This window comes from Chrysochloris asiatica, unplaced genomic scaffold (assembly GCF_000296735.1).
Source record: "Chrysochloris asiatica unplaced genomic scaffold, ChrAsi1.0 scaffold00076, whole genome shotgun sequence".
NCBI lineage: Eukaryota > Metazoa > Chordata > Mammalia > Afrosoricida > Chrysochloridae > Chrysochloris > Chrysochloris asiatica.
Window position 1 is genome coordinate 5,489,275 of NW_006408594.1, and position 27,539 is coordinate 5,516,813.

General features: G+C 48.1%; 1 protein-coding gene and 1 pseudogene across 1 annotated transcript; both read left to right on the forward strand.

Moving 5' to 3' along the window:
* The first annotated feature begins 413 nt into the window (after positions 1-413).
* On the forward strand, positions 414-906 carry LOC102838838 (annotated as a pseudogene).
* Positions 907-8,028: 7,122 nt separating this feature from the next.
* Positions 8,029-27,268, forward strand: IFT27 (intraflagellar transport 27 homolog (Chlamydomonas)). The gene is made up of 7 exons (XM_006865223.1): positions 8,029-8,068; positions 13,737-13,816; positions 14,019-14,078; positions 16,879-16,938; positions 20,252-20,369; positions 21,243-21,352; positions 27,170-27,268. The coding sequence occupies exons 1-7, from the start codon at positions 8,035-8,037 to the stop codon at positions 27,266-27,268; spliced, it is 561 nt and encodes a 186-aa protein (XP_006865285.1). The 5' UTR covers positions 8,029-8,034.
* Positions 27,269-27,539: the final 271 nt, after the last annotated feature.

Genomic DNA, 27,539 nt, shown 5'->3' on the forward strand with positions numbered 1-27,539 from the left:
ATGAGTTGGGCTGCTAACCTCAAGGTCAGCAGTTCAATACTTCCAGCAGTTCTGCGGGAGAAAGATGAGGCTTTCTGCTCCCGTAAAGATGTACAGCCTTGACTGTTTAGAAGGGTCCAACTGAGACTCACATCATTCTCAACTGGTGGGATATTGAAAATCTGAGTTCAAACCGGAGCCACTGCCGTGACCACCCACAAGTCTCTTTTCTGTACTTTCATTGACTGTTTTGTGAGTTGAGTCATGGACAGTCTGCTCTCAGCTTCTAGCCTCGGAGAATAGGGTTACCGTGCTAGCTAGCACCTATGGAATCGTCAAGGACCTGAGACCCTGGACCCTGCCTGCCAGCCAAGAAACTCAAGAGGAAGAATTGGCAGTCTTTGTGTCCCTCACAGCCCACGACGGGACCCAACATGTCTCAGGCCACCAAGAGGAAGTATGTGGTAAAGGAGGTGCTGGAAGAACTCACGATGCCCTCCGACCAGCAGCAGATTGTGAGGGTACTCAGAACCCCAGGAAACAATCTGCATGAGGTGGAGACCGCCCTGGGGCTGGACTTCTCAGTGAGCATGCCCTCCAAGTACCACAAGAACATCTGGATTAAGAGAGGGGACTTTCTCATTGTTGACCCCATCAAGGAGGAGAGAAGGTGAAGGCTGAGATCTCCTTTGTGCTCCGCAAGGACCATGTGCACTCTCTGCAGAAGGAGGGGCTCTGGCCTGAAATCTTCTCTGAAATGACTGAGAAACACAGTAGCAGGGACAAACTCAGCCTGAACTCCTGACTGAGCCCCAGTCTTCAGGAGATGAATCCAGCTCTGAAGATGATTCTGACCTCTTAGTTAACACCAACCACAGACAGTATCATGAGAGTGAGGAGGAGCTTGAAGAGGACGAGGCAGCCTGAGACCCCAGGCCTGCCACACCACTTACTCAGAGACTAGGTCCTGGCTCCCCTGAGCTTGAACATTCCCAGGGTGCCTTGCACTCTTCCCCCGCTGGTTGGGGACACAGCCAGGCCCCTCTCTGAAGAGACTCTATACTCATTCCTTTTCTTGTGACTTCAAAGCCTGGTAGAATGTCATGACGCATCCTGGACTGTCATCTCTTGAGAATGGTTTTCATGTTCCATCATGAAATGTAGTTCTCGCTTAAGTGTCTGGTAGATAACCTTCATCAGACTGAAGAAATTTGCTTCTGTTCCTACCTTACTAAAGGGTTGGGTTTTTTCCCCTTTAATCAGTGGGATTGGATTTTGACATCTATTAAGATCACCAAGCTTTGTTTCATTGGTACAGTGAATTACATGAGTAGATTACCTAATGCTGAAACATTCTTGCCATCTGATATAAACCTCACTTCCAAGCAAACACAGAAGTTGCCATGGCCTCGACTCCAACTCATGGTGATGATGCCATGAGGCTTCAGAGTAGGACTGTGATCCACAGGGTTTCAGTGACTGATTTTCCATAAGTGGATTGCCAGTCCTTCCATCTGAGGTGCCTCTGGGTACAGTCAAGCTCTCAGCCTTTCAGTTAGCAACGGATCATGTGCCCCCAGGATTTTATGCTTGTTAAGCTAATTATTGTTAAATTTCATTTAAATGCTTTCCCTGCCCTATTTTGTTACCAGCATTTTGCTAGCCTTGAAGAATAAGTTTGGATACAATCTTTCTCTACAGACTTTTTTGTTTGTAACAGAAATTCTTTGTTTCCTAAAAGTTTGGTAGAACGTCTTTATAAAAACTTCCGTCTCGTGCCTTTTTAAGGGATACATTTTCTACTTTTTTCATTTCTTTTATGACATTTGACCTACTCAGGTTTTCTATCCTTCTTAGAGTCAAATTTGGCAATTTATATTTTTCTAGAATCATGTGCTTTGTGTGATTTTAATTTGGGGGGCAAAAAGATATGTAGTGTGAAAGCTACATAATGAATGAGGAAGACTGAAGAAGAGTTGATGCTTTTGAATTATGGTATTGTTGTCTTTGTTATGTGCCGTGGAGTCAGTTCTGACTCATAGCGACCCTGCATACGGTTTCCGAGGCTGTAAATATTTATGAGAGCAGAAAGCCTCATCTTTCTCCCTTGGAACACTGGTAGTTTCGAACTGCTGACCGTGAGATTAGCAGCCCGATTCATAACCACTATGCTACCAGAGCTCCTTGAATTCTGATGTTGGCAAAGAATATTGAATATCCCATGGACTGCCAGAAGAATGAACAAATCTGGCTTGAGATAGGTTCAGCCAGAGTGCTCCTTAGAGAGGATGGTGGTGAAACTTTGTCTCATGTCCTTTGGACATGTCAGGAGGGCCCAGTCCCTGAGGATAGCCATCATGCTTGGTAAAGCAGAGGGTCCATGATAAAGAGGAAGCCCCTCAACAAGGTACATGGGAGACTGTGTCAATACACAGTGGTTACAACATTGAGCTCAGACAGCTACAGCTGTGAGGCTGACACAGGCAGGCAGAGTTTCATTCTGTTCTTGGTTTCACTGTGGGTCAGAACCAACTTGATGGCACTGAACAACAATGTTGAAGTTACTTGGACGTTCTTGTAAGTGACAAAACCCAACTCGTATTAGCAGAAGCAAACAGTTCATGGGCCTGAAGTCTGAGAATAGAACCTTGTGCAGAGTAGACTCAGGGCCAGAATCTTTTCATCAGGACGCTCCTCATGTCTCTCGGATTGTCTCAGGTTCTCTGATGAGCCATTCCATTCTCTCCTGCAAGGGATGTCTACAGGAAGTACTAGCCTCCACACACTCTATGTAGATTTCTCCAGAATTTGTACATTTCAGGGAAGACCAGTCTATCTGCTCAGGTCTCTTGCCCTTTGTTACGAACTTGTGTTGGCCCAGCATGGGAAAGGCAGGAGCGGCCACACTTGATCCATATAATATGTCTCTCCTACAATAGGCTCTGTTATCAGGGGTACAAGAGGTGGTGACAGATACAACTGACAAATACATATTCTGTATTTGATGTTTCTCTTTTCTTTAAATAGCTTTGTAAGAGATCTGTCTACCTTACTGATCATTGCCTTCTGTTTCTTTGAGTTGATTTGTTCATTTCTAGCTGCTTTAGTTGTATGCTTAATTTCAGTCTTGTTTTATAATGTACTTGATGGTTATAAATTTTCCTGTAGTTACTCCTTTGGATGTTCCCCATTTTATCATGTGTGTCAGTGTGAGCCTATTTTTGGCACTGTCAACTTGGCCCTAAGTTTTTCTCCAGCTCTTTCAATGATTCTGTGAGCTACCTATTCATGTCTTCCCCACTTAAAACAACCCCAACAAACCCTTTCAATCTATTTCTCTTATAAGCCATTTAGTGTCTGTAGGATGCTGCTAAGATGGAGGGGGAGGGTCTTTATATTCTGCTTACTACTTCCCTTTGAACATATCCTTCCTTGCATCACACTTAGTATTTTGTATTTTTCTAGAATCGTGTATTTTAATTTTTTTGGCAGAGCATATGTAATATGAAAACCGGACAAAGAATACAGAAGACCAAAGAAAAATTGATGCCTTTGAATTATGGCGTTGGCAAAGAATATTGGAACAAACAAATGCTGAATCTGGATTCCACCCCTGTTCTCCCCGCTTACTGTTGGGACCCACCCTGTATGAGTGGATCTCCCGGAATCAGTTAAGTGTTGTAGAAGACCTTTTCCCCAGTGCCCAGGCCATGTGACTGGTTACCGGACAGTGCCTGGTAGGAGTAGGTTCCAGATTGTGACACTGTGACCAACTGTGCCAGACAGACCATTTCCCTAGGGCTGTCCCATGCAGCCCCGCTCATTCTGTAGATGGACCAAAAGGCACAAGGACAAAATGTGGTGGCCATGTGGCTTTTCTGCTTTGATCTGTCAACGTGATGGAATACCTCAGTCCACTTCACACGTCAGCACAGTCTATGCATTCCTGTGATAAAATGCTCAAACCAAAAAAAAAAAGATTTACAGCTTTGGAACCCCCTACAGGGTTGCTATGGGTTGGAACCGACTCAACGGCACTTAACAACAACACTCTACCCCATCCCACACGTCTGTCAGTTTGTTCCACTGTGGTGACTTGGGCATTTCTGTGATGCTGGAGGCCAGGCCACTGGTGTTACAAATACCAACGTGCTCACCCACAGGACAAGTTTCAGTGGAGCTTTCGGATGAACAGACTAGCTTTATTTCTTAAAGTGAGAAGCAACGCCTGCAAACAGCCATTAATAATCAGAACATGGCATTACATAGTATGAATCTAGGCAAATTATAAATTGTCAGAATAGAAATGGAACCCATAAAGATTGATATCCTAAGCATTAGTGAACTGAAATGGACACGTATTGGCCATTTTGAAACAATCTCTGTCAGGAAGAACTGAAATGGACATTATTGGCCATTTTGAAACAATCTCTGTCAGGAATGACAAATTCAAGAGGAATGATGTCACATTCATTGTCAAAAAGAACATTTCAATATCTATCTTGAAATGCAATGTTATCTGTAATAGGAGACTATCTATATGCCTACAAGAAAGACCAGAGTCCTGGTGTGGTGCTGTCTGATAAGCAGTGAACTGCTAATTGAAAGAACGGTGGTTCGAACCCACAAGCCATTCCTTTAAAAGCTCCATACAGGTTCTCTATGAGTCAGAACCAACTCAACAGCACTTCACTACAATAAGGAAGACCAATTAATACACAAATATTATTCAAATTTGTGCACAAATCCCAAAGCCAATAATGAATAAACTGAAGAATGCTACCAACTTCTTCAGTATGAAATTGATGAAACATGCAATCAAGCTGTGTTGGTAATTACTGGTGATTAGAATGTGGAAGTTGAAAATAAACAGGAGGGATAAGTAGTTGGGAAATATGGCCTTGGTGATAGAAATGACGCTGGACATCTGCAGGATGGAATTTTGTAAAACCAATGATGTATTCATTGCAAATACCCTTTTCAACAAGATAAACGGCAACTACACGTATGGACCTTGCCAGATGGAATGCACAGGAATCAAATTGATTTTATCTGTGGGAAGAGATGATGGAGCTCAATATCATCTGTCAAAACAAAGCCACCAATTGCTTATATGCAAGTTCAAGCTGAAGCTGAAGAAAATTTAAACAAGTCCATAAGGGGATACTTTGAATTTTAAAAAATGTTTTATTGTGAAATATGTGACAGTTTACATGGGAGAACATTAGTTTTACATTCAACCTATCTTGTATCATTTCATTGTTATGGTTACAATCCCCTCCATGCATCATCAACCAACTAAAGGGTATACACTACAAGCCTGCCCTGGGTCGTCAGCACACAGGCCCTCTCCCTCTCTGTGTCTAAAGTCCCCAACTGCTCCATTTCTCCACATCATCGTCTCTGCCTCCATCTCAGGCATCACTGCTTCTCTGGGTAGGGTCCTGCTCTCTGCTCTTCTCCCTTGATGGTCCCAGGGACCTCCACTCCTAGGCTGAAAAGTTAATTGCTCCCCTCCTTGCTACAAAACATCTACCTTTACATTTCCAACCCTCAAAAGCAGTCCTGATAACAATTATTCACTATTAAATCACAAGAGATTAATGCGCATTTCATTTCATCAGCCCCACCTAGACAGATTGTATACTATTCAGTGGAGATTCTACCTTCCTCCAGGCCCTCTGAATCTGGGTTCCCTCTTGAAAGCTTGTAAGCCAGTCACTTCTTGCCTTTGTAGCCCCCCATTTTGGGTAGTCAATGTCCAAGTTGCCTATCCCTGTCTACTCTGTGTATGGAGGAGGTTGAATTTTTTTAATGTTAAAAAGCAATCCACCTGGAAACTGTATCTGCTTTTGGGGTGCTGCCAGAAATTTAAGCCCAATTCAGAAGAGGACATGCATTTGATTCATGATGTTTTATTGACTATGCAAAGGCCTGGGCTGTGTGGATCTTAACAAACTCTGGATAACATTGTGAAAAATGGGAATTTGAGTAGAACTGATGCATCTCAGTTGCAGTGTTGCTGAAGAATGGACTACAGGAAGAACAAAGAAATCTATGTGTCTTGGACGAAGTACAGCCAGACGCTCTTTAGAAGCCAGAAGAACTAGATAAAGTCTTTAGACTTTGGACATGTCACCAGGAGGGACCAGTCCCTGGAAAAGGGCATCATGCTTGGTAAAGTGTTGTTGTTGTTGTTAGGTGCCATCGAGTCGGTACCAACCCATAGCGACCTTATGCACAGCAGAACAAAACACTGCCTAATCCTGGGCCAAGCTCACTACTGTTGCCACGCTTGAGCCCATTGATGCTGCCACTTGGCCAATCCATCTCGCTGGGGGTCTTCCTCTTTTTCTTTGACCCTCCACCTCACCAAACATAATATCCTTCTCCAGAGATTGGTCCCTCCCGACACTATGTCCAAAATATGAGAGACGGAGTTTGGCCATCCTGGTCTCCAAGGAGCACAGTGGCTGCACATCTTACAAAACTGGTTTATTGGTTCTTTTGGCAGCCCAGGGCACTTTCAATATTCTAGGTCAGCAAGAAAAGAAGAAGACTCCCAATGAGGTGGATTGGCATGGGGGCAGTAACAATGTGCTCTAACATAACAATTGTGAGGATGACGCAGGACCTGGCAGTATTTGGTTCTGTTGTGCATAGGGTTGCTATGAGTCAGAAGCGACAAGACACACCTAACAGGTACTCTACCACAGACATTTTGATTCTTTCATTTTTTTGTGTCTCCGAACCTAAAAGGTGTTAGGTCCATCTTTAAAGATGAAGAAACAGCCTCAAGGGTGAAGGGATGGCCCCAGGACGAGGGTCCCTCAGGGAAGTTAAGGACCAGAGATGTCCTTGACCTTACCTGTGCTTTCCTACAGCACTTGGTATGCACCCCACCTCTATTTTACCATACAGGAAATGGGCTCGGAGGAGAGTATGGCTTCAAATCTGAGTCCAATCCAATCGTGCGTCCTCATCAAAGTTGGTTTAGTCCGCCCCTTTGTTCACAGGCATAATTTACATTTTAAAGTTCCAGTCACAGATTTTCCTCGGAAACCCTATACAGGGTGGCTATGAGTCGAAACCGATTCCATAAAACTTAGCATCACCCTTAAATGGTTTTAAAATGAGGATTTCACAGTGGGGTACGAGGTAAAGACTGGATTTCTTTAGAGACTCTGGGGCCCCGATCCCTGGATCTTGGGACCTGAGCAAGCAACCAAACAGTGAAGAGCTCAGAAGTCCAGCTTTAGCGGCTGCGGCCTGATCTACTGCGCAGGCGCCGTTCTAGGGTCCCGCAGGCCGGGTTGGCCTGGTAGGCGAACCCACTTCTAGAAGGGCCGGGGGATGCGGCAAATCTCATTTCTCCCGAAGATGGTAGTGGCCAGCCTCCGGCCAATCAGAATGCTTCCTGTATCACAGTTTCTGACTAGAAGACTTTAGAGCTTCTTTTCCCGGTATTTTCCGGTGGGGCGAGGGCGGGAGAGAATAATGATTGACATTTCTCCGGTAATCTTTTGCCAAGAAGAATGAGCTTGAAGAGCAGCTACTATCACCAATTGTCTCACAAGAAAGGGATATAGCCCCGCCCTACTCCTACCACTGGCTCTCCTTGAGAGTTTCTGGGCTCTGTGAGCAGCCAATCACGGGTTAAGGAGTGGGGAAGAGGCGGGACGAGCGGGCTGTGGTTGCCAGGTGAGGGCCGTAGACGCGGTACCTGGCCGGGGTGGAGGCTGGTGACTTCCCTGTGTGCGCTCCCTGGGCTGGGACTGAGGGCCTGGGCCGGGACGGGAGCTGCGTCGACTCGCTTGCACCTTTCAGGCGGCCTTCTGAAGCCTTGAACAGGGTCTCATCCCCTTCCCCATACTAGCCCCGGGACTGTAGCGCACACTCTCCGCCCTTCGCCCAGTTCAGGAGGTCAGGCCCCATCAGTCCCTGTCCCCAACTCGGTCATTGGCCCCCAAGAGTCAGCCGTATCCCTGCCCCGAAGGCGCCCCAGCAACCCCGGGGAGCAGCCGCGCTTCTCCCATCCATCCGGTGGCGGTTACCATGGTGAAGCTGGCAGCCAAGTGCATCCTAGCAGGTGAGTCTGAAATCTTGCGTGGAATCCAATGGTCTCCAGAGACCACAGGCTGCATCTTGTTGAGAACTTTTCCTCACGTAGCTTGTCTGCTCTTAAATGTGAGTTAATGTCATTCCTGATAATGAAGCCCCTTAGGTGTGAGAGGAAACCTTGTCCGGCACACATGTGTCTCCCCTGTCGATCACCTGCGCCGGGTCATACCTGGAGGCCGCCTCCTAGTCTCGGCCATACTCAAGAGAAGCAGACGTAGAAAGAAGGCTAACTAAACAAACCACTGTTGTTGTGAAGCACCCTCGGGTCGATTTCAACTCATAGAGACCCTGTATAGGGTTTCCAAGGAGCGACTGATGGATTTGAACCATCAAACTTGCGATTCAAACCAACCTTGCAGTCTAGTGCATTATCCTGCAGCGCCACATTTGTTGTTGTTAAGCAGGGTGGAGTCGGTTCTGACTCATAGTGACCCTATACAGGGTTTCCGAGGCTGTAAATCTTTAGGAGAGCAGAAAGCCTCATCTTTCTCCGGTGAATCGGCTGGTAGTTTCGAACTGCTGACCTTGAGGTTAGCAGCCCAATTTGTAACCACTATGCTAGTTTTTCCTACCCCACACAGAATAGATTCCTTTGCCTGGAGACCCCATGTGTGCAAAATAGAGCTGTGCTCCGGGTTTTTTAGGAATGTGACTTTTCAGAAGCAGATTGCCATACCTTTCTTCCTATTGCCTCAGAGTAGCTTTGAACTTCCAACCTTGTGGTTAGTAGCTGAGCCCTTAACCGTTTGTACCACCCAGGGACTTACTGTACCCACCAGTAGACTTTGTCTATCTTTGACTACCTATGCCTTTGGTAGTCTTTACTTATGGGATTTTCCTTAACCAATCCCCCGCCCTTTGTTGTCTCTGGTTTTGACTCAGCATGACCCCATGTGTGCAGAGTAGAGCTGCTCCATCGGGTCTTCAAGGCCATGACCTTCCTGAAGTGGACCACCAAGCCTGTCTTCCCAGGTATCTCCAGGGAAGGGGTGGTTTGAGCTGCCAAGTCTAGTAGCAGAGTTACCCAAATGAAAAACAAAGTCACTGACCTCAAGTCAACTCCAATTCATTACAACGCTCTGCATGATTTACGGGAGCTGGCAGCCTCATCTTCTGCAGAGCAAGTGATGGGTTTGAACTGCCAACCCTATGGTTAGCAGCCTAGTGCCTAACCCACAGTACCACCAGGGTTCAGTAGCAGGGTTAAGAGACAGAAATGTAGTTGACCAGAGTTTAGTAAAGGCTCATATGTGTCACCTTTAGACCTAAAGATACTGTACTCCCCACTCGGAGGACAGGAATGAAGGCCCCAAGGACAGGTATCTCTGTTTTGTGACTGATCCAGCCTGAGCACCCACCCAGCACAATGCCCGGAACATAACCCAGTGATGTTGAGTCGATTCCAACTCATAGTGAGCAATCCTAAAGGACAGACAGTAGCACTACTCCAGAGGATTTCCGAGGCTACAATCTTTATGGAAACAAACTGCCACGTCCATCTCCCTTGGAGTGGCTGCTAGGCTCCAACCACTGACCTCCTTTTGGTTAGCTAGCCACTGTGCCGCCAGCGCTCCCTGGAACACAGTCGGTGCTCAATGAGTATTTGTAGACTGAACAACTGTGTGTTAATCATACTTTTAGTGCCTCCTTTTGTCATCCTGCACACTGAGGGAAAGCAACTGCCCGGATTACAGACGTAAAACCACAGAGCGCGGGCATATACGGAGTCCTTAGTGCATGCTAGACATGTGTCATTTCACCCTTTCAGCTGAGCATGTGGGGTAGGTGCACTGAGATGAAATGTTGTTCCGGGTTGCATCATCAATATATATTGCTGGTTGTTAATGAGTTTTCCTCTAACCCTAACACCATGTTCTTCTTCATTATACATAACACAGCTTCTCGGATTATTTGTTCAGCATACAGATTGAATAAATACAGTGAAAGACTATAACATAACCCTGACGTACACCTTTCCTGATTACAGAAATTAATTGTTTGTTGTTGTTAAATGCTGTCAAGTCAGTTCCAACTCATAGCAAGACTGCACAGGGTTTCCCAGAAGTGGCTAGTGGGTTTGAACTGTTAGCAGTCTAGTGTTTATTCTAGAGTGCCCCACCAGGACTCCACAGGAATTGATTTGTTGTTAAGTGCTAGTGAGTCATTTGTACTCATTTGTTGTTCTTAAGTGCCGTCGAGTCGGTTCCGACTCATAGCGACCCTGAACAGGATTTCCAAGGCTATAAATCTTTATGGGAGCAGAAAGCCTCATCTTTCTCCCGCAGAGCAGCTGGTGGTTTTGTACGGCTGACCTTGCGGTTCGCAGCCCGATTCGTAACCACTACGCTACCAGAGCTCCTTCATAGTCGACCCTATATAGTGTTTCCGAGGAGCGGCTGGTGAGCTTGAACTGCCAACTTTGCGGTTCTAACGGACTTTGCAGTCCAGCGCATTACCCCACAGCGCCACACCAGGACACCACAGGAATTGATTGCTGTTTCTGCTGTTAGTGCTATCGAGTCAGTTCTGACTCATAGCGACCCTGTGTAGGGTTTCCAAAGAGTGGCTGGTTGGTGACTTTGAACCGCTGACCTTGTGGCTCAAACTAACCTTGCAGTCCAGTGCATTAACCCACAGCACCACACCAGGAATTGATTACAGGGTATTGAACAGCTGTAATGGGAGGGCTGACTAAAGAAATGGTAACAAAAGGCAGTGCAGTTAGTAAGTGCAGGAAGGAGCCTGGCCCTGGACTGAGGGCCCAGAGGACCTGGAAGCTGAGAGGAGGGACCTTAGATCTCTGAGAAGGACTGGTGCCTTGGAGAGACACGATAAGGGTGCTCTGGTTGGGTGCTGTCCAGTTGATTCCCACCCATAGCAACCCCAAATGACCACGTCGAATTGTCCCATGAGGGCTTTTTGTCATCTTTATGGATTGCCAGATCGTGTTGATTTACTAATTTGTAACGAACAAGTTCCTATCTTTCCACCACAGCAAAGGTTCTGCTTCCACGTCTCTCTCTCTCCCAACCCCACCGCACCTTCCTGCAGAACCTGAGCCTCTTTTCAAATTCACAATTCCTGACAGGGATGGAGGACCCAGTCAACAAGGTAAGCACGGGCTAGCTTGTGCTTACTTATTAATCCATAGTGAACAGTTTTATCTGTTTATTTTTTTCACATTACAGATGTGGTAAAACCCAGGTGACATTGCTCACTATTGATTAGTCAGAAAGCAGAAGTCAGCCCATGCTTACCTTGCTTATTGAGTAATCCGTCCATGGATGGAATAGACTGGGAACAAGGAGCTCTAGTGGCACAGTGGTTAAGCAATTGGCTGCTAACGGAAAGGTTGGCAGTTCAAACCCCATAGCAGCTCCACGGGAGAAGAGCCCTAGTGACCTGCCCCTGTAAACATGGCACTTAGGAAACCCTCTGGGGTCGCTCTGTGTGGGGTCACGGGGAGCCACTGTGAAGCTGAGTCAGCTTTACAGCACCCAACAACAACAGGCCCTCAGCAGTGTTCACCTTTGGGAGGCAGAGGAGGCTGAAGGGCTGTCCTTGGCAGCAAGAGGAGCCGGAGAGCCTGGCCAGCGCAGGGCGTCCCAGGCCGCAGACACAGAGGGCTGTAAGGCAGGTGGGGCCGCTTCAGGGTTGACTCAACCTTCAGAGTTAGAGAGGATGAGAACGGAGGAGACGTCAGACTTGGCCATGATGAGGCCACCCTCTCTGCTGTCAACCCAGGCCTCTGTCCCACCTCTGGGACATCTGCCAGGCTGGTCCCTCACCCGCTCTTCTCCTCAGTGTTCCCTCCAATGTCCAGGTTCTCCATTTGTGCTCTTAGACTTAGCGCTTGAAATCTTGTGGCTCCGCAGGCATGTTCATCAGTGCCAGTGTCTGCCCATTCCATGTAGTCAGCTCAGGTTCACCGGACGTGTTGGGAACTGATTGACAGCGGGAAGACTTACAAAATGAGCCAGAAAAAATCTGGGGGGCTTCACAAGCAGGAAAAGCCAATGCCAATTGGATTCAGGAGCAAAATGGAGAGGGTGGATGCAGCTGTGGTTCCAAGAAGGAAAACCTGTGCCCTGTTTGCTCTGAAGAGGCTGGGTGCCTGGTGCAAATCCAGCTGTGGTGGTCCAGGGTGGCAGAGTGGCCACTGTGCTGAGGGGGAGGCAGGGACCAGCAGAGAGAGCTTCTCTCCATCTGTCCCATGAGGTGACACTCCCCAGAGGGAGGTGGTGTGGAAAGGCTCCCTTCCAGGACACAATGCCTGATGGACTCACTCCAACCTGGAGGAGCTATCTATCATGCCAGGCAATGCCACAAGTCACATCATTGTTTTCAAGAGAAAATTATAGGTGGGAAAAGTCAAAACTGCAAAGAAAGCAGAATGGCAGACTGTGGAGAAAAAAGCAGACTGTGGAGAAAGCAAGGAAAGCCAAATGTTGTGAGCAACTATAATCGGAGCAAAGGCTTGTCCCATAATGCCAGGCAGAGAGACGTAGCATGCTGGGACATTGTGCAGAGGGCACAGAGGGTGCTGTCAGGGGGCCGCCAGGGAGTATGAATTGAGGTGAGGAAAAGGTTGCATCCAAAGTTTGAACCACTGGCAGCAATGTGGTGAGGGCACAGAAATTTGTGAACTACAAGGTTGGCAGTTCAAACCCACCAGCAGCTCCTTGGAAGCCCTATACAGGGTCACTAAGAGTCAGAATAACATAGAGCTTCCTAAGAGCCCTGGTGGCACAGTGGGTTAAGTGTTGGGTTGTTATGGGAAGGTCGGAGGTTCAAACCCGTCCCTTGCTCTTCGGGAGAAAGATGGAGCAGTGTGTTCCCATAAAGATTTTCAGCCTCGGAAACCCTACGAGTAAGTTCCACTGTGGTCTAGGGTCACCGTGAGTTGGAATTGGACTACAGAGAAGTTACAGTGCTGTCTGATGGGAGGCATGGAAGAAACCCCAGATAAAATTGCTTCCAGCAGGCTTGTAAAGGACCCCGATATCAGACTGCAAACTGAGACGTTTTGAGACACTAACTCATGGGGCCACATAGGAGCAAAGAGAAGCTAAGATGACACCCCCAGGAGGTCTAAGAGGAGTGTGAGCAGATCACATGGGTAGAGAAGTCCCCAGAGGATTAGCAGGGTGTGTCATCCAAGTCACAAACAGGGTGGAATACATCACTTGGATTTCAGGGTGGTAAGCGTACTGTCTGACATCTTGCTCCTCAGAAAGGCAGAAGTGGACACCCTCCCAACTTCACCACTACCACCCCCAAAATATGCATTCTTGTGAAAGCTCTACACTCAAATTGACTCACCTGCTCAAGTGACCGTAGAGCTGTCTGGGCCTGGTCACAGCCCTTCACCTTCAAGACTTGAGAGTACGTTCACATGGACAGGTGGGCAGGTGGGTTCCAGACTGAACACGTCAGTTCTGTTTCCAGTGCGCTCTGGTTACCTTCTGGGTCCATCCTCCAGGATAAAAGGATTAGCCTTGCAGAAGCGTGCATCTGCCGTCATGGTCAGCTCGCCACTCCCGTGAGAGCCAACTCCGTTTCTGCTCTTTTATAATGGGAGGGTCTCAGGTCCCATCAGGACTGAAGTCACAGTCTCTTCTCCCATGACCTTGCAGGAGACCCGACAGTGGGCAAGACCGCCCTGGTACAGATCTTCCGCAGCGATGGAGCCCACTTTCAGAAGAACTACACCCTGGTGAGCTTGAGGCTTCCAAAGATGGGGCCAGGGTTCCTGGAGCAATCCTAAAACACCTGGCTCTGCCCCTCAACTGGGACCCCACACTTGGCCACCGTGTGCAGGGGTGGAGCGTGATGAGGTCTTGGGAGTGAGTGTAGAACACAAATCCTCCAGCTGCCCCATTCACCGTGCCTCCTGGGGCCCTGGTTTTCCTCGGCAGACAACAGGAGTGGACCTGGTGGTGAAGGCGGTGCCGGTACCCGACACGGGCGACAGTGTGGTAAGTGGTGCCCATCACCTGCTGGACCAGGTGTCCTCCAGCCAGGCTCCAGGGTCCCCGTCACCGTCCCCATGAAGACTTGCTGAGGTGAGGCTGAGCCTCTAGAAACAGCATCACAGAAGGAAGGGAGCCTTCTAGGGAGGGGCTAAGTGTTCAGGGGAGTAGGCAGAGTAGACTTGTTATCCGGTGTCCTAGGTCTCTGGTGTTCCTGTTATAGAAATACCTCAAGTGGATGCCATCAACAAGCAGAACTGGGTTCTCTCAGAGTTGAGGAGGCTAGGAGACCAAACTCAGAATGCCGGCCTTAGGGGAAGGCTCTCTTTGTTGGCTCTGGAGAAAGGTTCAGTCTGTTTTAAGCATCTGCAGGCCCAACATTCTTTGGAGAGCGCCACAGGTCTTGAATTCAGTCTTCCCCTGGATCTAGGAGCTTCACAGTGTAAGGTCCCTGACTCTTCTTAATTAGTGGTAGCAGGTTCCTCTGAGCTCTGCTGGCTTGTTTAATCTCTTATATTTCAAAAGGGATTGACCTAAAGTACAAACTAATCCTGTAGATTGCATCAGGACTCATTAACAAATTAGAAGTGTGGATCTATAACACATTGGATAATTACATCAGACCAGGGCTGTGCCCATCAGATCACACTGTGTGTGGGGGGGGGGGGGGGGGGGGGTTTCTATCATGCTGGATCTCATCTAGCATTGGAGGAGGATTGATGTTGTTGTTGTTAGGTGCCATGAAGTCGGTACTAACTCATAGTAACCCTATGCACAACAGAAGGAAACACTGCCCAGTCCTGGGCCAACCTCGAAATTGTTGCTACACCTGAGCCCATCGCTGCTGCCACTGTGTCAATCCATCTCATTGGAGGTCCTCCTCTTTTTATCTGACCCTCCACTTTACCAAACATGATATCCTTTCTCCAGTGACTAGTCCCTCCTGATAATATGTGTGAAGTATGAGAGACGAAGTTTGGCCATCCTGGCCTCTAAGGAGCACTCTGGCTGCACTTCTTCCAACACAGATCTGTGTATTCTTTTGGCAGTCCATGGTACTTTCAATATTCTCCTCCAACACCATAACTGAAAAGCATCAATTCTTCTATGGTCGTCCTTATTCACTGTTCAACTTACACATGCTTGTGGTGGTGGTGTGCTGTGGAGTTGATTCTGACTCATAGCGACCCTGCATAGAGTTTCTGAGGCTGTAAATCTTTACCAGAGCAGAAAGCTTCATCTTTCTCTCATAAAACACTTGAAAATACCATGGCTTGGGTCAGGCACACCTTAGTCCTCAAACTGACATCTTTGCTCTTCAACACTTTGAAGAGGTTTTGTGCAGCAGATTTGCCTAATGCAATACATCGTTTGATTTCTTGACTGCTGCTTCCATGAGTGTTAATGGTTGATCTGAGCAAAATGAAGTCTTTGACAACTTCATTCTTTTCTTCATTGATAGGGATGTTGTTTATTGGTCCAGTGGTGAGGACTTTTGTTTTCTTTATAGTGAGATATAATCTATACCAAAGGCTGTGATCTTTGATCTCCATCAGTATTTACTACCTCTAAACCGCTAAACTACCGAGAATCTTGGTCCAGCCAAGTTGTCGTGAAACCTTAACTATCACACCTGGCAATAAGATTCTTCACTGGGTCCCTCCAGGGGGATGCAGGAAATCTTGAACTTGATTTGCAAGGTGTGTGTTTATGTGCACAGATTCCTAGAGGGAGGGTTGACAGTCTTCACTGGATTATTAAATGTGAGACTTTGTCTCCTTTACTTTAGACATATCATCAGGAGAGACTTGTCCCTGGAAAAGGTCGCCATGCTTGGTAAAATACAGGGTCTGTGAGAAAGAGGAAGACCCTCAATGACACAGTAGCTGCAAAAAATGGGCTTAAACACAGCAAGAATTGTGAGGATGGCGCAGGGACGGGCAGTGTTTGGTTCTGTTGTGCCTGGGGTCTCTATGAGGCAGAACTCATTTGATGGCATGTAACAACATGCTCAAGAAAATGGAAGCGCCCTGATGCTGTGAGAAAGGTTAAGACACTGCACAGGTGACCAGCAGGTTAAAGAGCCAATCAGACAAAGCCAGGACCTGAAGGTCAGAAGCCAGCAGGGGTGCCCCAAGCACAGGGGTGGGGGGAGCAGGAGATTTCGGAAGGTGCCTCCAGATGGGCTGGCTGGGTGTGGACAGAGCAGGGCAGGTCATCCTCACCCTCTGTCAAACTACCCCTCTGCCATCTGGAATAATGCCGGAGTCCCTGGCCTGCTCCATGACCTCCTTCAAAAGAATGGTTTGAAGATCGGAAAATCGATTTGCTTTGCAAAGTGCAAAATGACCTTTTGAAAAGGAGAGGGCTCGTCAGTGTGGAGCATTCTGTTCTGCCAGGTGGAAGGCAGTCTGGGCCTGAGGTTCTTGCGCACAGACTGGGGATGCAGTGGCCTACGTGGCCCTGAGCTGCCTCTCGGAATTCGCTCCTTCCCTGTGGCCTTTCCCCTGCTTCAGAAGGAGAGACTTGTTACAATGTTACAATGTGTGTCTACACTGACCTAAGCCGGATCACGTGGTTTTCCCATGCAGAGAAAATCTTCTTGGAACATGATGGTTTTGTTTTTTTCTCTTTAAGTTCTGGATCCCTAATTATTGCATTGGCAACATTCCTCTTTGGTTTATCTGTGTCATTGTGGGACATCTGTATTGATAGTCAGTTCAATCCATTGCCATGGGTACGTCATGCTGGGCAGCTGTTGCCCCTGTCTGTTTCTGAGTGTGTCGGTCACCTTTTCTGATTCTAGGAGCTCTTCATTTTTGACTCTGCTGGCAAGGAGCTGTTTTCTGAAATGCTGGATAAATTGGTAAGTAGCATGTGGTCTTTTTACTAGCTACCCCGTCTTCCCCTCCTGCCAGAAAAAATGTGCCCCTTATACGTCCACAGAAGCGTTTCGTTCCTGCACTGTAGCAGCCAAGAGGTGACCACGGCAGAATTCTGTAGGGGGCATTCCTTCAAATTTGGGGCTAGTGGCTACTTGGCTGGTAAGAGCGGTCATGCTCATGAGGGTCCCAGCTCTGGAATGGTCACGTGCTAAAGGTGGCAGAAGCTGTGTGACTCAGGCCTTGCAGCCCACACCCCAGGATGGAGCTTTCCTTCTGAGTACCCCCTCCAGTGATGTTCCCTCAGTTCCTGGGACCTCTGGGAGTACCCAACTGGTACTGTCCAGTCAGCTCCACCTTGTGTGTGAGAGTAGACCTCTACTTCATCTGGTCTAAATGGCTGATATTTTGGAACTAGATCTCCAAGCCTTTTTTCCGAGGCACGTCTGTGCCACCCAGGGACTCCTAAGAGGGGTCTAGAGGCCCTGTAACGAGGCTTCTCTGCTCACACCGTGGGTCAGGGGTACCAGGGTTCCAGGGGGATGTCCTATTGGGGCTCACTCTGGGAAATGCCCCATGTGCTGCCCAGGATGCGCATGGTACCTTGTTCTTCCTGCTCCCACCCCGCTGTCTCTCTTTCATGATGTCCTTACCAAGTGAAGACTTCAGTAAATCTGTCTGGCCCTCCAGAGTCCTCCCCTGCCTCTCCAACCAGGAATTCTTTTGTGCTCTTTTTGGTTGCTGTCTTATGAGAGGAACCACTCTAGTGAGATCATTCCACACAGGGTTGGCTTTCCTGGGTAGACTCATCATGATGCTTACAAGCTGCCTACTGTGTGCATAGCCTGGCGGGAGGATGCACTGGCGCAGTAAGGGCCCATGCTACCTCCAGACTTGCAGCTCTGTCCCAGGCAGGTCCTGTCTCTGAGGCAGAGGGAAGGGAGGCGTCTTGGCTTTAAAACACACCAAGATGTCTCCTTTGTGAGATGGACAAGAGTCGGAAGATCCATCTGTGATGGGAAAGTATAAGGTAACGGGGTTGAATCCTGGATGCCCCTGGGAGCCAACCTAACTTCAGAGGGTGGAGAACAAGCCCTCCAGAGCCAATCTTCCAATCACAACTGATTGAATGAAAAAGGATTCTCTCCCACACCCCGGTTGTTGTTAGGTGCCATCAAGTCGGTGCCAACTCATAGTGACTTTATGCACAGCAGAACGAAATACTGCCCAATCCTGGGCCAACCTCACTATTGTTACCACGCTTGAGCCCATCGATGCTGCCACTTTGCCAATCCGTCTTGCTGGGGGTTTTCCTCTTTTTCTCTGACCCTCCCACATCCCCTGGACGTTATTAAAACAGTAATAATAACCGTAAAACCAAAACCCAGTGTTGTCAAGTTGATTTTAACTCATGGTGACCCCAGATACTACAGAGGATTTCTTCGTCGTAATCTTCACAGGAGCAGTTCACCAGGTCTTTCTTCCATGGAACAACTGCGTGGGTTTAAACTGGCAACCTTTCCTTTGGCAGTAACCTGGAAGATTACTGATGCCTCAGAAATAAACCAGGTATAACTGCAGGACAGGGCTGCCCAGACACCAGCGCATGGTCAGGAGAAGTCCCAGACGCTGGCTAGTGGCCAGAGCCTGCCCAGGGACAAGCAGGGGCCCTGAGAGCATAGCCCTGGGATACCTGGGAGAGTGGGCCCTGGCCAGCCTGCTGAAGAACCTCCAAACATTCTTTGCCATTGGAGAATCGAGCCCTGGTGTGACATTGTAAGATAAGCACTGGACTGTTAACCCTATGGTCAGCAGGTCAAAACCATCAGCCACTCTCAGAAACCCTATACAGGCTTGCTGCAAGTCTGAACTAACTCAATGGCATACAGCGACAACAATGATTAGGAAGAGGCAAGCAATGAAGCTCCCAGCAATGGAGGAAGGAAAGAAAGAATCGTCCTTCAGACCGACAAATTAAGAAAAGACATAGACCCTCAACAAAAATGAATGCAAGAGTGACTTAATGAAACCAAGGGCAGGGGAAGAAGAACCCACGGCCATCCCCATCTGGTTGGTTTCTTGGAATTTGTTTTATTTAAAGCGCACAAGGCAGTTACCCTCTCTGTGCTATTTCTTCTGCTACAGAGTTGGGGTTCTCTGCCACAGAGTTTTGAGGTTTCACAAGAATGCAAAAACAGTGCCCAGCATGCTGATCTTGCAGCACCCAGCCTCCCACCACTGAACACAGCTTCCCTACTCCTCCAGGTGAACTACTTTGCTTGGCAGTTGCAGTCCAGTTACTGACTCACACAGTCCCTGGTACAGTCTCAATGAGTAGGAACGCGTACTCTCTAAAACAAAAGCAAAGAGATTTATGGAAGGTTCTAAAACAATTCAAACAAGGGGCACATCTGATGTCACAAAGGAAAAGCAAACCCTCCAGAATGGTGAAGCAACAGACGTATTTATGAGGTGAAGTCAAGAACTAAAGGTGCAATATTCTGATTGGAAGTTGCAGGATTGGTGGCTTACCCTGATTGGTTGGAAATACAGATGTGGGCTATTTGGATTGGTTAGTTTAAATTCATGACTCTGATGGAGGTTTGGCAGGGTGATCATATGGTATCATGAAACACTTCCTGAGGGCTGCTGAGGGGATTTCTGATCAGGGTCTTAGGTCAAGACCCTGCCTTTGGAACATTCTTCTGTCTGTAGTTTACAGAAAAGAAAACTTTTCCTTTGCTAAGTTTTTAAGCCTGTCTGAGGGTTTGATATTTATAGGGGAAATTCTTTGTTACTTAAGGTATCTGACAGGTGTAGTTGCAAGAGAACTAAGCAGACACGAAATGAAGTTTGCACCTGCAAAAAGATTTACAGCGTTGGAAACCCTACAGAGGGTCGCTATGAGTCAACCAACTCGACAGCACTTAACAGACGGAGTCAGAGCTCAGGCCTGGGCCGATCATTCTGATGTGAGTTGAGGACCCTCACACAACAGATTTTCATTGTCCTCTGCCCACATCCCCCTTACTCCAAACCAGTAAATCCACTGCCATGGAGTCAGTTTCTATAGGGCCGAGTAGAACTGCTCCATTGAGTTTCTGAGACTAAATCTTTTCAGGAGCATTTTGATGTTACTCCCACAGAACGACTGACAGGCTTGAACCGCGGACCTTGCAATTTGCAGCTTAACCCACAGCACCACCAAGGCCCCTCCCCTTGCTCCAGAAAGCCAAATTGTCTTTCTACTTTGCAGTCACTGTCACTAACCTGCGTTTACCCTGTCCCTCTCCGCAGTGGGAGAGTCCCAACGTCTTGTGTCTCGTCTATGATGTGACAGATGAGCAATCCTTCAGTAACTGCAGCAAGTGGCTGGAGAAGGCACGGTCACAGGCCCCAGGCAGCTTCCTCCCAGGTAGGACCTGCAAATGAACATCGGGGCTTCCCTATGGCACCCCTGAACTCCCAAACAGAGGTCACTGCAGAGGTCACTGTGGGCACAAAACATGGTGCTCCAGGCGTTGCGTGTAAAGCCTGGCTTGTCCCCTGCCATAGTATATTAGCAGTGAGTTGCCTTCTGTCTCCTAGTCTCTACATGAGAACAATGCCACCCCACCTTATGGGATTGAGGGGAGTCTCGATGATGAGAGTGAAGTTACTGGCATCTGAGTTGTTTATTCCCAGAAAACGGACTCTAGGGAAGAATCCCCCATTCTCTCATGTGTGTGGAGGTACAAGTAAATATTCAAGTCCTGTTGTCATTTCTGAATGCTTTCAATCCATTTATTTTTGATCCCTGTGTGAGATCAACAAATTCTTCTCATTACAGACCAGGAAAAGCGATCTCCAGAGACAGGCAGGAAAATTAGCTACAGCTGATGCAGCTGGGAACCAAAGCAAATTACCTCTGAGTCCCTGACTCTCCACCCAGGCCTCAGATTAGCTCTAATGGCCATTTTTAAAGTTTGCTCCATGTGTTAGGAATTATACTGCAAATGCTCACGGGAAGCAGGGCTGTGGCCCTCTCTGAGCTTGCAGCCTAAAGGGGATCAGACGGACAGACAGATGTACACATAAAGCCCTTCTGTCTTCTCTGTGGCCCTGGGAGGGCAACACAGGAGTCCCCAGGCCTCCCTGTCCTGCTCACCACCGACAGCCTGCTTCATGTGATGCTCCTTGCTCCCCCCACCCCAAAAGACAAGGCGTGCGCCTGCTCTTTGATCTCTCCAGCTGTTTTCCCAGACGGCCGCCATTAAACACAATGCTCTTGGTTGTTTTCTTTGAGTAGGTGTTTTAGTGGGGAATAAAACCGACCTGGCTGGCAGACGAGCGGTGGATGCAGCGCAGGCCCGGGCATGGGCGCTGGGCCAAGGCCTGGAATACTTTGACACATCCGTGGTAAGTAAGCCAGCTGGCTCCGCAGTCTGTAATGGGCCCCGGCCGGACACGGCTTGTCAGGTAACCCCACCGAATGGGTATCCACCAAATGTGTATGCAAACTCAACCTGAGACATTTACCTAACATTGTCTGAGTCACTCACGCATTACTTTAAACAAACCGTTCGGCCAGCCTTGGGGCAAGCTGTACCTCAGTAAGAAGTCCAAGTGTATTGGGTTCCATTCCAGTAGCCCTTGACCCAGAGGTGAGGATGCATTGGACCCGCATAGTCAACCCCAGAAACCAAGAGTTGGCACCCCATCCCCACGTCAGTGTTGAGGTGGTCAAGTGGCTGGTGAAGGGCGGGGCCAAGACTAAGATCATGTGATCTGCTCCCCAGCAGGACTCCTTGTCCTCAGCTTGCTACTGGCCCTGAATGGCCTCCAGTAGAGTCAGCTGGCCTCCTCAGCACGTGCAGACTTTCGAGGGATGTGTTACCAACCTCTTCAAAAAACCAAACAAATGGAAATAGTCGCTGTCAAATGGGTTCCCACTCATGGCTACCGCATGTGGCTTTGTATTAGCTGATTTTTTGGAACATGGCCACCAGATCTTTCTTCCAAGGTGCCTCTGCCAACCTGTCAGCCAGCAGCCAAGCGCTTCACTGTCTGCACCACCTCAAGATACATCTATTGGGGTTTTGGGTCGCCATTAATGTTGGTATCCCTTATGTTGCCAGGGAGTCTGGGAGTCCCGCTTCCTTGCAGCCAGGGGGCGGGCTTGGGGCCTAGGCTCCACCCACCAGGTGCCTGTGTGGAGGTCTTTTGACGTAGCTTTACTTCAGCTATAGTGACATCTGCAAAACTGGACAGATGCTACTGTTCAGTGGCTTATATGAGTGGGAAGGCATTCCAAGGTGGCGTGTACCGTTAAGCATTCAACTAGTAGCCGAAAATTGAACAGTTTGAGGTGCCTCTGTAGACAGGCATGGTGGCCTGCTTCTAAAAAATCAGCAATGAAAACCCAGCATGAGTCGAAACTGGCTAGATGGTAAGTAACACCACCACACGCACATGGCTGTGACCATCTTTAGTGGGTCCCTTGAGGAGAACATAGTGATTAGGGGCAGGTGTGTGACCCCAGCAATAAGTGACAGGACTAGCTTTGTGACCTCCCAATTGGTGCCTCGCGCCACCCATCTGTGAAATGGGGATCCTAACATCATAAGCCCTCATTGAACAATAGCTACATGAACCAAATATGATGGTGACTAGGAAAACATGTCGGCTGATGAATATAAAAAGCCTGGGCACAGAAAACAATAAATGTTACCTTGCTTTTCAGTATAACTGCCCCATCCCCTGCAAGTAATCTTGTTTGTACAATTATTACTTATAAAACCCTTATATTCGTAGATAGTACAAAGATAAATGCTACTTTTGCCTCTGGCCAAATGATCACAAATGCTAAATTCATAAAGTTCAAATTAACAAGCTTCTACCACATAGAAGGTTCCTTGTCTTCCATAAGGCATGCCTTTGAGCAAAGCAGTGAGCATTCCTACCAGAACAAACAGTATTTTAGCATTTCCTCTTCCTCCTTTGACCTTGGAGGAATCATCCCCTCTCCCCCAGTACCGCATATTTCCCGGCCTGCTTGATGGAATACAGAAATGAAAACCCAGCCCAAGCCATCAGTCACCGCCATGCACCGGCCTGGCTTTAAGCCCTGGTGAGGTGTTACTACACTCCTGAAACCGGTAGGTATAAATTATACTCAAGGAGTCTGCTGTTAAATGGTTGGTATTAACTGTGCAAGTTAACTAGTCCCCCCTGAGTTGCTGCTAGCACAAGTACCACTGGCAGCTCAGTTAAGAAAGCTGTAATTAAAAAGGAAATATAACCAAATGTTGCTTGAGACACAGCCAGGGCACGGTGCCAAACCCATCTTCTCCTCTTACTCAACGCAGTGCAGTCATCTTGCTGACCCGAGGAGGTACCGGCATGGTTTCTTGACTTTCGAACCCCTTGCTATGTGGACATTTCAGGCAAAAAAAAAAAAGCCAGGTAAAGTGACTCAAAGTATTGGTCATCACGATAAGAAACCAAATGATATAATGATACATACAAACAAGTTTAAGAAAGAGCCACATGGATCTCACCACCTCCCCTCATGGGGGCAGCGGGGAGCGAGTAAGGCTTGTGGGGTGCCTTCTGCCTGCCAGTGTTTTGCACGCATTATTGATTTCATCTTCCTAACAGCCATACAAGGCAGCTTGATTTTCAGGTGACCAGCAGGCTCTGAAAGCCTGCCCTGGTTGCACAGCTAATGAGGGGTTAGAACTGAGGCTGTCACTGCGGCCTGCACAGCTTCAAATCCTGGGCCTTTTAGAAGGTTGCTCTGACCTCCCACAGAGCTACTTTGAGACTCTCGGGGACAGAATTCTAGGCCAGCCCAGGCATTGGTTTATCTGCTCATGTTCTCGCGATACCTCACTCTATGTAAACCCACTCTAGAGGTTTCCAAAATATGCAGATGAGCATATGATTAGTCCTTTAAGAAAAGAGTTCCTGTGATTGGCAAGCCCTCTGAATGCATCTAGAAAATGGTTCCATTTGCACGTGCTATTCCCAGAACTCTATGTGGTACACTGAGGCTTGCCTGCAGTGACATGCGTATTTTATGTTGTGTTCTCCCAAGATCTTGTTTTCAAGAGCTTTGGTGGTGGTGGTGTTATATGCAGCTATCAACAGCAGCTAGGTGCACAACAGAACAAAACACTGCTTGGTCCTGAGCCATCCTCACAATCGCCCACTGCTGCTGCCACTGTGCCAGTCCATCTCATTAGGGGTTACATCTTTTTTGCTGACCCTCTACATTACCAAGCATGATGTCATTCTCTAGGGACTAGGCCCTCCTGATAATATGTTCTAAGTATGAGAGATGAAGTCTCTCTATCCTGGCTTTTAAGGAGCATTCTAGCTGTTTATTCCAACACAAATCTGTTGTTTTTCTGGCAGCCCATGGTGCTTTCAATATTTTCCTCCAACACCTTAACTCGAATGCATCAATTCTTCTACGGTCTTCCTACCTTATAACATGGCCAACTTTCACATGTATATGAGGCTATTGAAAATACCAGGGCTTGGGCCTCAGTCCTCAAACTGACATCTTTGCTCTTGAATACTTTAACGAGGTCTTGTGCAGCAGATTTGCCTAGTGAAATACATCATTTGATTTTTTGACTGCTGCTTCCATGAGTGTTGACTCAAGAGCTTTTGAATTCAGCTATCTTTGTGTGCATGCCACGTAGGCCTCATTCTCTTTCATTCAACACTTAACTTTCCTTTCAGTGGAAGTGGTATTTTACTTTTGGACATTGTGTGATGTTGCATAGGATATGATGCTGAGAGCAAACCCAGGTGTCTGGCAGGTAGGACAGTGTCACGCCTTAGTTCTGGCTAGAGAGCGACAGTCTCAAGCCCTCTGCAGTTATGAGTGTACACAGATACAAGCCGACCCCCTCACTCCTCAGTACCATGTTTAGCATCGCCACACCTGTTTTGGGAGTCCTGTTGTGGCACTGTAGGATAATGCACTGGACTGCAAGGTCAATTTGAGCCACAAGGTTGTCAGTTCAAATCCACCAGCCACTCCTCAGAAGCTCTATACAGGGTTGCTATGAGTTGGAACCAACTCGACAGTGATTTCCCTTGCTAGAAAGTTCTGGTAGTTTGCTATCCAGGAATAGGTTTCTTTTCACACACAAATCTGCCCTCCTGGCATAGTGGTTACGAGTCGGGCTGCTAACCTCAGGGTCAGCAGTTCGAAACTACCAGCTGTTCCGCGGCAGAAAGATGAGGCTTTCTACTCCCGTAAAGATTTATAGCCTCGGAAACCCTGTACAGGGTCGCTATGAGTCGGAACCGACTCCACGGCACTTAACCACCACCACTACCACACCCTCCTAGCTGGCAGAGTGGAAAGGTGGCTCTTCTCGAATGGGGGAATCTGGATTCTAGGCTGGGCACCGCCACTTAACTCCCTGGGTCCCAGGCTGTTTCTGTTATTGGTGGCTGCCATTAAATCCATTCCAGCTCCTGGCTACCTCGTGCATGCAGAGTAAAACTACTCCTTCAGGTTTTCAAGGCTGGGACCTTTTGGGAGCCAATCACCAGGCCAGTCTTCTGAGATGATGCTAGGTGGGTTCAAACCACCAGCCTTTAGCTTGTTATTGCTAAATGCCATCGAGTCAGTTAACAACCCTGTATGGGTATCCATAGAATGGTTGGTGGGTTTGAACTGCCAGCCTTGTGGTTAGTATCCCAGGGCTTATCCTACAGTGCCACACCAGGACTCCATCGAGTTTATATCCCTTTGTACACCCAGGGACTCGGTCCCCAGGTTACCCACCTGCAAACCGAACGCACCAAACTTAGCGGCTACTGTTGCATTCTTCCGTTGGGCCTGCGCTTTCTTTTGCTGGGGATGTTTCTCTGTCTCTTGTCAACGCTGCCTTTTTGCAGCTGCCACAGCTCATTTCAAAACAGCTTCTTTTACATTCAAAGCTTGAGCTGCTGCCTTGAAAGTAGTGCATTCTTCTGCCAACTGATTTCTTAAAACAGAATTTCGTACACACCCGCACACATACACACGCACCCACCAGGCGAACAATAGTGTTAGATTGAAAGCGGTTCCCATCCCCTGAGCCTGTCCTCACCCAACCCGTGGGGCTCCTCTCCCACCCCACAGAGAAACCCAGAGAAAGTGCATCACTTCTGACCTCTCCCCGAGAATCCAACACTCTTTGGGTACCTTTTGTCATAAAATTATTCATTATTCAGGTTACTCTATGCCCCGTCCTGGGTAATGGTCAAACTTCCAAGCCTAATTTGAAGTCAGAACTGCTTTCCTCTTGAGTCCACAAGGTCAGGCTGGCTTCTATGTGTTTTCTATGGCCCCTCTTCTCCCAGCTTGTAGCCTGGGGGTGGGGTGGGGGGGGAGAGGGATGCAGATGAGAGTTGCAGCATTTTTGCCAGGAGCTACTTTGGCCTCTCTGGACTGGTGGGGTATCCTCAGATATGTCCTATCAGTGGATCTCTCCCACCTGCAGGTGTCTAGACACAGGAGGTCCCTCCTCAGGCCTCAGTTCACCCCTCCTCCTGCATCCTGGCTTCCTAACAGTCCCTCCTGTGGGGACCACAGCACTCCTGATGGCTAGCTCCCTCTAAGGGAGCTCTAGGCCAGCACCCCCACTTGGCTAGCAACGGGGCCCTGGCAACGACTTCAGCCTTTCAGTGGGACAGAAATATGGGTGTCCAGACCCTTCCCAGTCACAGGTGCCTCTGGGAGAAGCACCCTTGCTGCAGAGAAGCCCTGACATGTACCAGCACAAACCACTTTCTCCAAGTCCTCCGGTCTCTTCACCCACCACCCTTTATGCTCCCAAGGGCTCCAGGGATTCATTCGGGTCTGGCCTTCCCTCCGCAATGTGGGGAATCCTTGCCATTGGATATGTTGTTGTAGCTTCAATTAACACTAAGCCAGAAAGTCTCATCTGCACATCTTGCCCCCCACGTGTACTTTAATCAGCAAGAGTGGTTCAAGTCCAGGTCCCACCAATTACAAGGTGTGTGACTTTCAGCAAGAAACTTTAATCGTTCACCCCATTCATTAGCTTCTTTCTTATAAAATTGGCATGATGGTAGTCACTACCCCAAATGGTGTTAAGATGAAACCAGGCAAATTGTGTGTAGCACCTGGGAAGTTTGAGGTGGGAGCTAGCTGGCTTTGATGATAAAAATAAGCCAACCCACGTCTTAAATTTCTCTCGACAGAAGGAAATGGAAAACTATGAAGCTCCTTTCCACTGTTTGGCCAAGCAGTTCCTCCACCTGTACCGGGAGAAAGTAGAGGCCTTCCACTCTTTGGTGTGAGGGACGGGCAGCTGGTTGATCCCTTAGGACCGGACTACAGAACCACCGGGGGCCACTGTGAAGTTGGCAGGGGAGCAGTCTCCTTGGAAGAGGAGAGAAGATGGAATTTCCTCTACATTTCCAGTCTATCCTGACAGCTTTAAATAAAATTAGATGAAATGTAGCAGCCTCCGCGGTTCCTTCCATTCTGGGCCGGGGCAGTCCAAGTTGCATTGTGCACTTTGGTGTTAGTAGGTGGCACATTCGGTTCCAGAACAGCTCTTAGAGCCAG